Source organism: Saccopteryx bilineata, chromosome 1, assembly GCF_036850765.1.
Source record: "Saccopteryx bilineata isolate mSacBil1 chromosome 1, mSacBil1_pri_phased_curated, whole genome shotgun sequence".
NCBI classification, from domain to species: Eukaryota; Metazoa; Chordata; class Mammalia; order Chiroptera; family Emballonuridae; genus Saccopteryx; species Saccopteryx bilineata.
Window position 1 is genome coordinate 245,743,908 of NC_089490.1, and position 15,093 is coordinate 245,759,000.

Here is a 15,093-nt window from a genome sequence, read left to right on the forward strand (position 1 = left end):
AATGAAATGACTCAATGTTATGACTCGAAGCAAATAAACAAGATAGTTATGTTGTTTATCTCTTAGTTGATCTCGCTCCTCTCCGCCAGGAAACTCAGAGGGAATCCTAGGGCAGTAACTGAAGAGCTCTTCCCAGCCACACACCAGTGTGGTCCAGAGGAAGAGGCAAAAACAACAGTTAATGAACTTTCAACAGGCACAGGAATTTCTAAAGATGTTTTATGGATGTTCTGAAAGTGATTTCATAACTGTGGGAAATCTACAGTTGCTTTTCTTCTAAGACAGAATGGTCAAACTCACAAAGTTCTACGACAAAACATCTCTGTGCCTGAAATACCATAAATGAGAATTCACCTCATATTAGGCTATTAAACTGTTACCTATACTTGATTGTAACATATTTTATACCCTTACTTCCCATTTTGGGGTGCTGATATATTATAGCTAAAGTATTATTTTATGTTTTATATTAAAATATATTAATAAAAAATTATGCCCAAAATTAAAAATAAAAACAGCTAGAGACTAAAATGTTGGTTTTTCACCTTTGACTCAATTATGACAGTAAAGAAATATAATAATCAAAAGCAAAGTATGGACCTTGTTTGGATCCTGGTTTTTAAAAAACACAATTTAAAGACATTTAGGTAAAAACTGGGAAAAATCTTGCCTGACCTGTGGTGGTGCAGTGGATAAAGTGTCAACCTGGAAACGCTGAGGTTGCTGGTTCAAAACCCTGGCTTGCCTGGTCAAGGCACATATGAGAGTTGATGCTTCCTGCTCTTTCCTTCTCTCTCTCTCCCCTCTCTATAATGAATAAATAAAATCTTTAAAAAGAAAACAAAACTGGGCCCTGGCCGGTTGGCTCAGCGATAGAGCATCGGCCTGGCGTGCGGGGGACCTGGGTTCTATTCCCAGCCAAGGCACATAGGAGAAGCGCTCATTTGTTTCTCCACCCCCCCTCCTTCCTCTCTGTCTCTCTCTTCCCCTCCCGCAGCCAAGGCTCCATTGGAGCAAAGATGGCCAGGGCGCTGGGGATGGCTCCTTGGCCTCTGCCCCAGGCGCTGGAGTGGCTCTGGTCACAGCAGAGCGACGCCCGGGAGGGGCAGAGCATCACACCCTGGTGGGCAGAGCCTCACCTCTGGTGGGCGTGCCGGGTGGATCCCAGTCAGGCGCATGTGGGTCTTTCTGACTGTCTCTCCCCGTTTCCAGCTTCAGAAAAGAAAAAAAAAAAAAAAAAAAAAAACCGGGAAAATCTAAATGTAGCCTGCATATCAAGTTACAGAATTACTAATTTTCATAAGTGAAAGCTGTTGTGTTTGGTAAAAGAACATCCTTATTTTTAGGAGAAGCGTCCTGAGTTAGGGACTAGTTGTCATATGTCTACAACTCACTTTTAAATAAATCAGCAAAGGCCCTGGCCGGTTGGCTCAGCAGTAGAGTGCCGGCCTGGCGTGCGGGGGACCCGGGTTCGATTCCCGGCCAGGGCACATAGGAGTAGCGCCCATTTGCTTCTCCAACCCCCCCCCCCCACTCCTTCCTCTCTCTCTCTCTCTCTTCCCCTCCCGCAGCCAAGGCTCCATTGGAGCAGAGATGGCCCGGGCGCTGGAGATGGCTCCTTGGCCTCTGCCCCAGGCGCTAGAGTGGCTCTGGTCGCAACAGAGTGACGCCCCGGAGGGGCAGAGCATCCCCTCTGGTGGGCAGAGTGTCGCCCCTGGTGGGCGTGCCGGGTGGATCCCGGTCAGGCGCATGCGGGAGTCTGTCTGACTGTCTCTCCCCGTTTCCAGCTTCAGAAAAATTAAAAAAAATTAAAAAAAAACAAAAAACACATAAATAAATCAGCAAAAAAAAGATAAGTATACAATTGTGCGTGTATATATTTGTGTGTAGGAAGAGATAAATAAAGCAATTATTAAGAACTTTTGAATCTAATGTAAAGTACAGTATAGAGAATATAGTCAATAATATTGTAAAGACTATGCATTGGTGCCAGGTGGGTATTTGAAAAATTAGGGGAATCCTTTGTCCAGTATATGATTGTCTAACCACTGTGCCGTACCCTGAAACTAATACAAAAAAATATTGAATATGAACTGTAATTAAAAAATAAAATTTAAAAAAAAAAATTTGAGTCCAGAGGAGATATAGGGGAATTCAACTATTCTTCCAGCTTTAACACAGATGTGAAATTTTTAAAAATACAAATGTCCTTTTCCACCTCTAAGTTACAGAGAAACCTTTCTATAATTTTTTATTAACTGCGTAGTTTGACCCTTCCCATTGAGATTTTTAATTCTTCTAGAGTTTATTCTGTATATGTGAGATACAGATCATTTTATTTTCCTCCATACAAATTCCCAGCTTTCTCTATACAACCTGAACAATTTGTCATTTCCCCACTGATCTGTGAATGATTTTTGGTTCCACTGAAAGAGCCAAGAATAAGAAGGGGAAAAGGAATAAGAAAAGTAGGGAAAACAGTGAGGGGAAAAAGAAAAAAGGGTGCATATAAGGGGAGCACAGGAGCTTAGCTGAGGAGGGGCTAAGAATAAACCAAGCTATTATCAAATTCTATATTTACTAAAGTATATAAGAAATCATTGGAAAAAAGTAACTGAACAACCTGTTTAAAATACACATAAATATATTCCCTCAAAGCTATTCAGGAAAGATGTAATTTATCTCGTACATATTATCACAAAGAGAAAGTGTGCAGAAATTACACCATCTCCTACCAGCCAGTAAGCTGGATTACGTTGTTCTGAGCATTTACTGTCCTTTGGACAGAAGAGAAAGGATGGCAGAGCAGAGACATTACAAGCTCCCTGAAGCATCTTTTCTACAAACTTTCAGATTCTATGGGGATGTTTAAAGGTGGCTTTGAAACCTGTTTCTTTAATATAGCACCTAGATCAGATTTTAAAATATTAACTTATAGAATTCATAACTCTTCATCCCCTTACTGACAGCAAGTCAGAAAATGTCCATGTTCTCTGTAAAAACACACCTTTTGTTTTCAGCCAGGGTGGCTCCCTCATCCTTCAGCTGCTGGCTTCTCTCCACACAGCCTCCCAGGAGACTTTCTCTCCTGCGCTTCAGGGTGTGAGGCCAGCTCCCGTCGTCTCCCTCTGCTACGTCCTTCTCGTCCGCAGCCTCTGCCTCGAACTGCTGGGAAGTGACCTTTGAGACCTTCTCCCCAATTTTCCTCTTCCATCCGAAGGAAGCCATTCTGAAAAGTGACAAAAAAAACAGCTATAAATTTCAAACCTGGCCCCGTACAGAAAAGTATTCCAGCCAGGTGAAGAAAGAGTAACAATCAGACTATCACCACTGTGTAATCCTAATTAAACAGGGGCTCCAGGAAATAATCACCAAAGGCTACCAACATCGAGAAAGACAACTGGAGTCCTGGCCACATAGTTTGGTTGGTTACAGCATGATCCAGAAGCGCAGAGGTTGCCAGTTGGATCCCTGCTCAAGGCACATACAGGAGTGGATTGATGTTCCCATCTCTCTCTCTCTGTCTCCCTTCCTCTCTCGCTAAAATAAAATAAAAAATAAAAAAGGACAACTGGCTGTCAGGCATCTCCTGATGGAAGTGGCACGCCACCCATCATGTAGTCTTGCCAAAAATTAATCCTGAATCCAATCAAGCCTCTAGCTTATAAAAAATATAGAATCCAGAGCATGCAAAAAATCATGACAGAGATGCAGACAGAAAAAAGAAAACAGAAAGTAAAGAAAAACAAAACTGGTTTCTTCAAGGAGAGCAAGATGGGAGGTAACACCTTTATTAAGAGAGGTCGGGCTATTAAAAAGCTGTGGTACATATACACAATGGAATACTATGGGGCCATGAAAAAGAAGGAAATATTACTTTTTGCAACAACATGGATAGACCTGGAAACTATTATGTTAAGTGAAATAAGCCAGACAGAGAAAGAAAAATATATGACCTCACTCATCTGAGGAATCCAACGAACAATATGAACTGAGAAGCGGAATAGAGACAGAGGTGGGATCAAAGGATCCAGAAGGAAAGGGGACAGAAGGAAAGGGGATGATAGAGCAGAAAAGCAAATCCTGGAGGGAAGGGGGGAGGGCGTTACAGGGAGGGGTATAGGGTGAGATAGAATGGGGAACACAGGGGAGGGGAGGATGTATTCGGGGGGACACTATAATCTATGTAAACACAATAATTAATAATAAAAAGAAAGGCCTGGCTAGGGAGGTTAGTTGTTTAGAGTGGTGTCCAGATACACCAAGGTTGCAGGTTCGATCCCTGGTCAGGGCACATATGATTCCTTATAGTTTTCTCTCTTTTCACACTTGTTTGAAATATTCCATAATAAAAAGTTTTTAAAAGATTCACACTTGGCAAATTCACAGTATTGGGTGAATCAAAAAGATAACAAATGTTCATTTGTTTTGTAAATCTGCAATGATATAAAAATATAAGCAATAAAAAAAGAATAAAAGAATAATTGATGGAACAAAGTTAAAGGAAACCCTGAAAGAATTCAACAAAGATTTATTGAGAGAATAGATTTAGTGAGGGATCTACTAATTATATAGATGGGCTTAAAAACAGAGAAACTGCCCTGGCTGGGTAGCTCAGTTGGTTATTGTCCGTCGTACTGATATGCCAAGGTTATGGGTTCAATTCCTGGGTCAGAGAACACATAAAAATCAACCAATGAATGCATGAATGAATGGAATAAACGATTGATGTTCTCCCCCCCCCCCCGCCCCCTAAAATCAAATTTAAAAAAATTTTTTTTTAAACACTGAGAAATCCTTGGATTTTTTATTTTTTTTTTTTGTATTTTTCTGAAGCTGGAAATGGGGAGAGACACACAGACTCCTGCATGCGCCCAACCGGGATCCACCCAGCACGCCCACCAGGGGCGACGCTCTGCCCACCAGGGGGCGTCGCTCTGTTGCGACCAGAGCCACTCTAGCGCCTGGGGCAGAGGCCAAGTAGCCATCCCCAGCGCCCGGGCCATCTTTGCTCCAATGGAGCCTCGGCTGCGGGAGGGGAAGAGAGAGAGAGAGAGAGGAAGGAGAGGGGGAGGAGTAGAGAAGCAGATGGGCGCTTCTCCTGTGTGCCCTGGCCGGGAATCGAACCCAGGACTTCTGCACGCCAGGCCAACGCTCTACCACTGAGCCAACCGGCCAGGGCCTCCTTGGAGTTTTTGTATAAAATTTTATATGCCTGTGTGCACCCTTTTAGGAGTCTATGACCCCCAAGGAGATTATGATCAACCAACTGATCAACTTGAGGGATAGGAAAAGCAATGAACCAGAGGTCTTCTTAAAACTATCAAAAAATGGGCATTGTGGGAATAAGGGAGAGAGAAAAATGAAATAGAAAGTTCTAGCAGATATGAAGGTCTCCACCACTAATGCACATGGCTGCAGTGAAGTATAAATAACCACTAGAAGAAGGGGGACAGACGAAGTGAGGGCAGCTGTGAGGCCATCCATATGGAAAAGCCCAGATAACAGCAGCACTTGGAGGGGTAAAAAACCATGGGCTATGTGCCTAAGTTCTTAATGAATATGAGTGAGTGCCAACAAATTATAGCAATCAAGGAATGTACAGGCCAATAAAGGTGAACCCGATGATAGATGATTGCCAAAGGAGCAGGAATTTCTAGACAAGCCTAGAGAAGCGACGGGTTACAAACTATATTAAGGAATTAGGGAAATGCCAGACTCTCTCCCCAAACCCATTAGGAGAGAATGAGATACCTCTATTTGAAAATGACTACAAGTAGTTAGGGGAAAAACCAAGTAATGGTTGAAAATGGAAGTGTGGCTACTATGGGACAGAAGCCCAAAGGCACAGAGTGAGGGCAATGTGAGTGTGAATCATTAGGAAAGTCTCACAAGATAGTAGGATAATTCAAAATAAGAAAGAAGTCTTATACTTATGACTGTCCCTAAAGGTCACAAGAATGAGGATGATTTAGTTTTCTGATTTCAAGTTTCCAAATGGAACTTTGTAAGGCACTCTATTAATGGGTGGGAATCCTGTACACTATAACTCACTGGTCAGGTCTGTAGGTTATTGCCAGCAGGGGTTAGGGTGGGAGGAAAGGAAAAAAAAGGACAGAGAGACCCACGCATCCAACCCAAATCATTGTTATAAATGCTGAAGGCAGATATAGGTCAAGGCCCCAGACCGTGGTTCTCAACCACATATGTGTAAAGGCCACACACCAGGCTGCTGCAGGTGTTTCTGCCATTCTCCTCCACAAATCCTTTAAGATCATCTAGAGACCAGAGGTTGTGGAGGTCAAGACACAATGAGGTTTTAGGAGTATAAAAGACCTGATGACCCCTATCAATTGACAAGTTTAACCCTGAAGAGAGGGACTAGAACATATTCCTCTCACACAAGAGCTAATATTGAATGAAAAGTATAGGGAAGTTCAGGGGTAAAGGAAAAAGAAAATGACAAATCTCAGACTCCCAAGCTTCACATTTTTTCAGAGAAATTGAAGGCTTGTCGTCTGTTCCACGTAAAGGGAAAAGAAATGGATCTGAGACATGACATTAGAAAAGGTTTGAAATAGTCACTGTGAAGGATAGGAAAAGCAACCATAAGAGATAAGTCAAGATGCCAAACAGCATCCAGGGAGCACTGAAGTTAACAAGCACCAATCTCTTACCAAAACCATTAGTAAAGTATATTTTTTCTTCAAGACTGTTTGGAGACCACAAGAGTCTTACAATACAGAAATGCTATAAGGGAGTCAACAAAGGATGCTAGGATGTCAAAGAAGAAACCCTTCCGCCCTGAGTGAATTTTGAAGAATAAAAATTAGGCTTAAAAGAAGAGTGAGTCCTGTAACATATACAATCCACTTTCCGCCTTAGAACTGATTCAAGTATCTTAAACAGTACGAGTTTATTGTTCTTCTAAGGCTATCTGAGCATTTAAGTAAAACCTGTTAGAAAGGAGGCTTTTTGAATCTGTCGTTAGATGCACAAGACACCAACACCCTAACCTTTCCATTTTGCACCAGGATTTTTTTTAATCATACGGATAAATCATCATCAACGGCGTTTCATGTTAAGCTCATAAAACCACGCATTCGTTTCACGCAGAATTATATTTGATGCCATGAAAATTCTCAACAGCGACGTTGTAGTCTAAATTCTTTCGCTGCAGCACCCGGCGGGCCCTGGGCCCACTGCTCCCCGCGCCGGGGGAAGGTCAAGGCCGACCACGCCGCTCAGCAGGCCGCAGCCGCCGCCCTGCGCCGCGGCGAGCGAGGGCCCGACCCCGACCTGCTCGTCCCCGGCCACCAACCTTTGTGCGCCGGCTTCGTCGTTGCCCCGCTGGAGCCCAGCGCCAACCCTGCTCTTCCTCAGGTTCCCCGCACGCAACCCGGAGCCCCAGCTTCCAGAAGGCCACGCCTCCGGCCCCGTGTTTACATTCCGCTTGCCCTTTGCCCACCGGAAGCGGATATCCTCCTGCCTGACTTCCGACCTTCCTCAGTGCAGCGGCTCCCAAGATAAGGTGCGGACCAACTCGTGGCGTCCAAACCGTCCAGAGAAAGCCGCTGTGAAGAGACGCTTCGCAAAGCCTTTCGCATCCTCCCATTCCTTCCCCCAGACCACAAATCCCAGAAGCCACTGCGGCCGACCCGTGACCCCGTGACCCTCTGGAATTTGTAGTCTGAGCCAGCCTGAGCCAGCCGGGCTTAGGGCGCCCTCTAGCAGCAGGAAGGAGTGTTGAGTGCGCAGGCACCAGCGGGGAGTGAGCGCGCACAACTGCGGCTGCGCGGCTCAAGTGCTCTGAGAAAGAAGCCCTCGGGGCGCTACCCAGCCTGTCTGCAGGTTCTGCGGCCGAGACTCTGGGGAAGCGATTTATGGGACTGCCTGCTTTAAAAGAATTGGCACTGCCTGACCAGGCGTTGGCGCAGTGGATAGAGCATAGGACTGGGAAGCGGAGGACCCAGGTTCGAAACCTCAGGGATGCCAGCTTGAATGCAGGCTCATTTGGTTGGATGGCAAGGCTCACCAGCTTGAGCCCACGGTTGCTGGCTTGAGCAAGGGGTCACTCACTCTGCTGTAGCCCTCTGGTCAAGGCACATATGAGAAAGCAATCAATGAACAACTAAGGTGCTGCAATGAAGAGTTGATGCTTCTCATCTCTCCCTTCCTATCTGTCCCTCTCTCTATCCCTGCGGAAAAGGGGGTCAGGGGCGCTATGCCGGGGCTCAGGTGTGGGCTTCAGGTCGGAAAACACGTTGGACGTGGGAGGAAGGGCTACGGTGTGAAAAAGCTGTGGTTCATGTCCTGAAAATAAGTAAATGGAAAATCACACAGGGCAGTGTTTAGGAGTTGTCACTGTAGGTTGTCCCTACCACGTCGGGCTTCCTCTGGTCACCAGGCTGGGGGGAGTGGCCCGGTCCATCCGCATCCGCCACCGCCACCAGGTGTGACCACGGAAACATCTCCCGACGTCGCCCAGCGTCCCTGGAAGAAAAGCCACCCCTACCCGGGTGAGAGCCACTGATGCTGCGTCTGCACAGATCCTCCGAGCCCCGAGCCCCTTTCAAAGTCACAGCTGTTGTCTCAGTGGGTCAAAGTGCTGCACCACCACCCCCCGCGCCAATCGGGTTAGTCACTCAAAAAGGGCACAGAGGAAGCAGTAAAAATTATTTATTTTTTTAATTAAAAAGGGACAGACAGAAAGGGAAAGATGAGAAGCATCAATTCTTCATTGTGGCACCTTAGTTGTTCATTGACTGCTTTATCATATGTGCCTTGAGGGGGGGGGGGTTACAGCAGACCAAGTGACCCCCTTGCTCAAGCCACTGACCTTGGGCTCAAGCTGGTGAGCCTTGCTCAAACCAGATGAGCCCCAGCTCAAGATGGCAATCTTGGAGTTTTGATCCTGGGTCCCCTGGGTCCCAGTCCGATGCTCTATCCACTGTGCCACCGCCTGGTCAGGCTAAAAATAAATTTACTAAGGTGAGTAAAAATTATTAAAATGACCCTTGAGTATCTTTTCCCCCCACTGATTAAGAGAGGAGCACACTTCCTTTAAGTACTCGGTATGGCACAGTAGGGGAGTATTGACAAAGTACTTGTGCAGAACCCCGAAGTGTGAGGTTGTTTTACGGACTGAAATGCGTGCGTTTCCACTGGAACACAATTTTTACTCGCCACAAACACACCTGGTGGTTATTCAGGCTGGGGGCTTGGATGGGCCTTTTCTCAACATTGAACAAAGGGAGCCTGTTCAAGAAAACATATGGTAGAGTAGCCAATGATAAAATTCAAAAATGTAAACAAAAAAAAAATTGTGGTTTTGGAAAACATCTGCCAATGTTGTTGATCTTGACAGCTTCCCAACACTTCCTTATTTTTCTGAGATCATCACTGTTAGTATCAGATGGGGCTCTTACATGTATTTTTGGATTAAAGGCTTCAACATTTACGAGCTGCATAAATGAACCTATATATTAGGGTGATCAGTGCAGGATTGCGGTGGCCAGCCTCTCAGGTCTCCTCTGTGTGATTTCGACCATGGCATTCACTCTTGTAGTTCCTTCCTACGCCACACCAGGGTTGTTTTGTGTTACTTACAGGACATCACTTGTTATTAATTATAGAAGACATAGGGGGCAGTGTTTCTTAAGCTGGATAGAGGTTTACACCGCCATGTTCACCACAAACCTGAAACACTGAAAATTTGAGCCAAACTTACGATTTCTGCCCCTTTCTACATATGTATCTATAAAAACCTTTAAAATGCATGAACCTTCCTACCAGGACACTCAGATCAGGATGTGGGCTGTATGGTCACACTGCCATAGTAGTCATTGTAAGGTATTTTTCCCCACCAAGGAAGAAGGAAGGGCGTAGCCACGAAGTGTGGAATAGCAAAAGATTTATTTAGTACAGCGCATCCCATCCAACGAGGTTCCCTAGTCCGGGGACAGGGGCCAGAGAAGTCGCATGGAGAAATCTGCGTGGGGAAATTTATGGGGTCTGCAAGGTGAAGGCAAGTTGATATGACTTGGCGAAATCCCACTGGCTGAGGGACAGTCACTCTTCTCCAAAGGATTTCTGGGAAGTCTCCTTTGGCGCACATGGGTGTGGGTGGTTCCAGACAAGTCCCCGGCCTGGTTCCTCACCTGACCTTCCCCCATTGCCCACCAACCTTCCAGTCATGAGGGAATATAGTTTGCAGAGTAATCAAATGTCTGAAGCTGTACCGCTCTCTAGGGTACAGCTTTCCTAAATTACTCAGACCTCAACCTTGATCGTCTCTACACTGGTAGAGGCTACTCCCACCCATTACTTCTCTACTTACTTTGGTCTAAGATCTTGACGCACCTATTGATTAATTCAATACATTTACCATGCCTACTGCCTACAGAACACAATCATCTTCCTAACTGCTAGAACTCCTCTAAACTTATCATAGTAAATATTGGCATTCACAATAGAACACTTCAATATTAATTTTTAAACAATTTTTTGTCCAGTTGTGTACAGTCAGGGTAAATACCTAGAACAATTTATAAGTTCACTAAAAGAACCACCTTATGTGTCTATAATAATCTTTAGTAGTTTTGTTAAAATTTTCCAGCTATTTTAAAGATTTCAAATGCCAACAATTCAGTACAGCATTTTTCAACTGGTGTGCCTAAAGAATTTTTAAAAATGCAATGCCTGACTGTTTAGTCAGGGGCACTGACTTTTTTCCTTAGATTGTCAAATTAAAAAAGGACAACAGTGAACACAATAGCCATCTGGTGTGAATAAATCAAAATTATACCTAGTTTTATTGTCAGATGGGCAAAAAATACATTTTTTGGTGTGCCACAGAATTTTAGTAATTAGTTTATGTGTGCCATGAGATGAATTTTCAACCTTCCCCGTCTCATGGCACACATAAACGAACTGAATTCTATCAGTAGTGGAATTTTAACTAAATCTAGTGTTGGCAGCTACAGATAAAATGGTAGCTGCTCTGGCTTTTATCACAGGTATCTTAATATTTTGTTCAGGTGGTTGACTTTAGATGAAATCAAAACTAATTTAGTTGAGAGAAAAGTTACATTTGAGTGCTAAAATGTTCAAGTACATACTTTATATGTAGGCATGTGCTTTAAAAGGAAGGTGCACAGATGGTCAGCTCTAAAGAAGTGTTGTTTTGTTTTTTCCACTTAGTTTTCCCAGAGGTTAAAAAAGTTAAGCACATTGTAACAGATGAAAAATGATGTTTTTCTTTATTATCCATTTTCTAAAACAAAGTATTTTAAATTTTACACATCTGATCAGAACTCACATGAAAATGAGATTTCTGTTATGGATATGGGCAAAGGAAGGAAGTAAGGGGAAAAGATTTCAACAATATACATTTTTCTTTCATTCCAAAGGTGCAGGTGCCAGTCAGAGCACATGGCGTTCTACACATAGCCATAGTCCACCAAGCATTAATTCAAGGCGAACGGTATCGCTACAAGGTCAAAAAGGGCAGAACAGAGGTATGAAAGGGCAGTACTTTTTATATAAAATCATTTAAAACTCTGAAAAACTATAAAAGCATTTCAAGAGAAAAATATAATCAAAGTAAAAGTAATGGAGTTTATTTCAGTGAAATTATTTTAAATTAGATATATTAAGCTCCCATATTCCCCAACCTGGTAGAAAAGTTCCTCTTAGTGAGAAATCATTTATTTTAATGGCAAAATTTTTACATATCAGTAAAATCTGCTATATTTAAAACTATGTATATGGTACATTTCTGGCAAAAACCTTATACATCTTTCAGTTGTCAAAACAAAGTAAAAATATGGTTGCATAAAATCACAAAAAATATAAATTGCTGAAAAGATAATAAAAAAAGATTAAAAATCATTTGCATTGACTCCTTTACATCTTCAATTAGTAAGAATTTGCAAACCACAATAAATTTGTGAAAATTCTGATGCAACCTTTACATACTCAACCAAAAGTTGTCATTTCAAATACCCCAGCTTAAAAAAGAATTTACTGCAATAGTCTGTGCATTTATCATACTATTTGTACAAGTGCAATATTTAAATATCTTCAAAATAAAACTCAATAACTAAAAGGAATAACAATAACTTAAAAAGAAGCAAAGTTTACAAAATTAACAATTTTTAGAAGGTCCTATTTAATTGGTTCCTCCTTTTGTACCCCCCTCCCCACAACAGCTTATAGAGACATTATAACAATGTCTTAGTTCTATATACAAATTTGTAACTTTAAAAATACAGTCTTCTGTTAACATCAGGAACAATGCTGTATTTAGAGAGCCTACGTAAAATCAGTATCTTCAAAACAGAGGGCCACATACAAGTTAAAATACAGTTTTGAACTTATATTTAAATGGAACTCCTATTATTTTATACAGCTTTCAGATTTTAAATTGAATAGAACAAGTCCTGGACAAAAAGAAGCCAAGGGTTTTGTTTTTTTTAATTCAGTGCATGTTTCTACGGATACTGGAGCCAAATTTACAACTACAAGTAACTATGCTGGCTATCACGACATCTGAGTACATTATGGCCTAAATACACAGGTGCTCAATGTATTTGCCAAAAAAGAAAACTCTATATTAACAAATACTCTTAAAAGAGAAAAGAAGATAGCTGTTGCAATGGAAAAATGATTCATAGGGAAAAGTCAATTTCTTGCAGTTAAAATATATAGTATAAGGCAAATATAGGTAATACTTTTTATTAGCATACACATGATACCAATATTAAAGGTGACTTTAAATCTTCATTTACACCTATTATGTAACACTGTTACTAAAAGCGAGACAAATAGAAATCAGAAATTTTAGGAACATTAAGCATCTTTAGGTAGTTCCCATAATGCTACTTTTTAAAGAGTAATTAAAATTCAAAACAAATGTGACTATCAATCTGTTCCATATTTTATTGAAATAATGTCATTCCTCACTAAGGAGACATAACTGAATCTGGTTTGAAATAACTAGCTATAAAAGAAATTTGGAGAACTGGGGAAATCTAAATATGCATGATTAGATGACATCAGGGATTATTTTTATAGCAGGACACTTTTTAAAGGACACTATCATCATTTTTAAAACATGCTGGAGGTGTGGAGGGGTGGCGAGTACGTCTGCAACATCCAAAAGGTTCAAAGAAGAGCACATGCACACACATGTGTGTAACTGTACCTGTACACACAAATACATACATGCTCTCTAAATACATAGAAAGCAAACATGGCAACCAACATGTTAACAGTGTTGAAGCCAAGTGGCAGATACACATGTATAAAAGTCTAGAATCAAATCTGGGACAAAAAGTATCTGAACATTTAAATGGTGTGTAAGAGAGTCTTTTCTGTGCACCGAATCAATTTAAAAGATACACAGTAGAAGGACAAGAAGTGTTTGCATACACTCAATACTGACTGACAGGAGGAAGAGAGGAATTTGTGCTGTTGGCAAAAACAACATGATTTATTTACAGTATATGCAGCTCAGCTCTTGTGACAGAAAAGAACAATTTATGTACAGAATGCAGCGGGACAAACTGTCAAGATTAAACTTAGTGCCTAGAATATCTGAACATGTTAGTTCTGTGTGCTTTTTGGACTTAATCAAGGTAAAGAAAAACTTTTCATGTGTCTAATATCTTTGATGTGACTTGCCATACACTATAGAATATTAAGGGGGGACACGGAAAAGACATCCAGACAGTCCCTACTGTTAGAAGATACTTGCTACTTAAGAAGGAGCCCAGAAAACAAAACCACCTATAAAGTTCTCTGGGGATTCTAGGCAAATATTTACTGGATAAATTTATGAAGCAAATATATAACACAACAGGTAATAATATATGAAGGCCTTTATGGTAACTTAATATTCTACACAGCCCTGTGTATACTAAATATAAAATAGCCAAAAATCAAGTGAGCCTGAGAGACCTATTAGTTCATTGTGTATATTATGCTCTACGCCTACTGAACAATGAACAAAATTCTCTGAATTCGTTTTTGCACATTAGGCTTTTAAATATTACTCATGTTCCAATCCCTGTGCAAAATGCATTTCAAAAGGCCAATCCTCAGTTATAATTATGTATATAACTTGATTATAAGTGGAAGCATTTGGCTATGATTTATTATGCATGCTTATTGCTATCAAAGAAATAAGCAAAGTTTTAGGTTTACTGTGCAAGAATTTTAATGAGATTTGCACACATCTCAAAAAATTCTATGGTGTGACTGCCAGGCCTTGGAGTTAAGTCTACAGGGGAGGAATCAAGTGAGGTCACAGATGAGGTAAGAGACGCTTCTGCGGATTTTCCTGGAGCCTCGGCATCGGAATCGCTCCTTTGGCAAGATCGATAGTTGCTAATTGATCCGGATCTCTGTGGTGTAGCAGTCCCTGATTTGGCTTCAGTAATTTCATCTGGGTAAAAAATAATTCAATTTATTATAATCCATTACACTTCCCCCCAAAATGTTTTAATAGTGTTTAATTTTCTTGAGGACAACCACTGACCAGCAAACAAGAGTGTGTCTGTTTTGAATACCTTCCTAGATAGAGATGTAGCATCTGTACTAACTTGCTCACCTCTTTTTCACACACAGTGTGTATTCTCCTGATGGCTAATCCAGAGTGGCGCGCTACGTAGCTACTCATCAATCTTGCAATCCAAGATTAAGAGCCCAAATAAACTAATAATTAGGGGCAGAATAAATAGCATTCCTTAGCAATAAAATAAGTCCCACTATAATGAATTCATAGCATAAATGCACTTTTGGAAGATGTCTTAGAAATCATCTCATCCAACTCCTTGTTTTAGCAAATTGGAAACAAACCCCCAAAGTTAAGTGACTTGCCATAGGTAATGGACAGAGAAGGAAATCTAGAACCGGGCCTCCTAACTCTCATCTCAGGGCTTTCTGCTCTCCCATTTTCTCTTCATATTTAAGATCTCATAAAAGAGCAACAATGAACAAACTCAAGGAAATGAACAAAAGCAGGGAAAAACTAAAGCTGGGAACAAAATACAAAAACAATAAATGGTCTTTTGATTACATTGGTAAACC

General features: G+C 41.6%; 2 protein-coding genes across 4 annotated transcripts in view; both read right to left on the bottom strand.

The window, feature by feature from the left end:
- TTC33 (tetratricopeptide repeat domain 33) overlaps nucleotides 1–7,605 on the bottom strand; it is a 44,321-nt gene extending 36,716 nt beyond the window's left edge. The window contains exons 1-2 of the mRNA XM_066240265.1: nucleotides 7,322–7,605; nucleotides 3,008–3,229 (exon numbers count right to left, since the gene is read on the bottom strand). Coding sequence (XP_066096362.1) covers nucleotides 3,008–3,228 — 221 coding nt within the window. The 5' untranslated portion in view covers nucleotide 3,229; nucleotides 7,322–7,605. The remainder of the gene's footprint in view (nucleotides 1–3,007; nucleotides 3,230–7,321) is intronic.
- A 3,637-nt stretch (nucleotides 7,606–11,242) lies between these two features.
- The window catches only part of PRKAA1 (protein kinase AMP-activated catalytic subunit alpha 1), a 35,546-nt gene continuing 31,695 nt past the window's right edge, over nucleotides 11,243–15,093 (bottom strand). For all 3 annotated transcript variants that reach the window (XM_066240281.1, XM_066240298.1, XM_066240291.1), the window contains one exon: nucleotides 11,243–14,449. In XM_066240281.1, coding sequence (XP_066096378.1) covers nucleotides 14,205–14,449 — 245 coding nt within the window. In that variant the 3' untranslated portion in view covers nucleotides 11,243–14,204. The remainder of the gene's footprint in view (nucleotides 14,450–15,093) is intronic.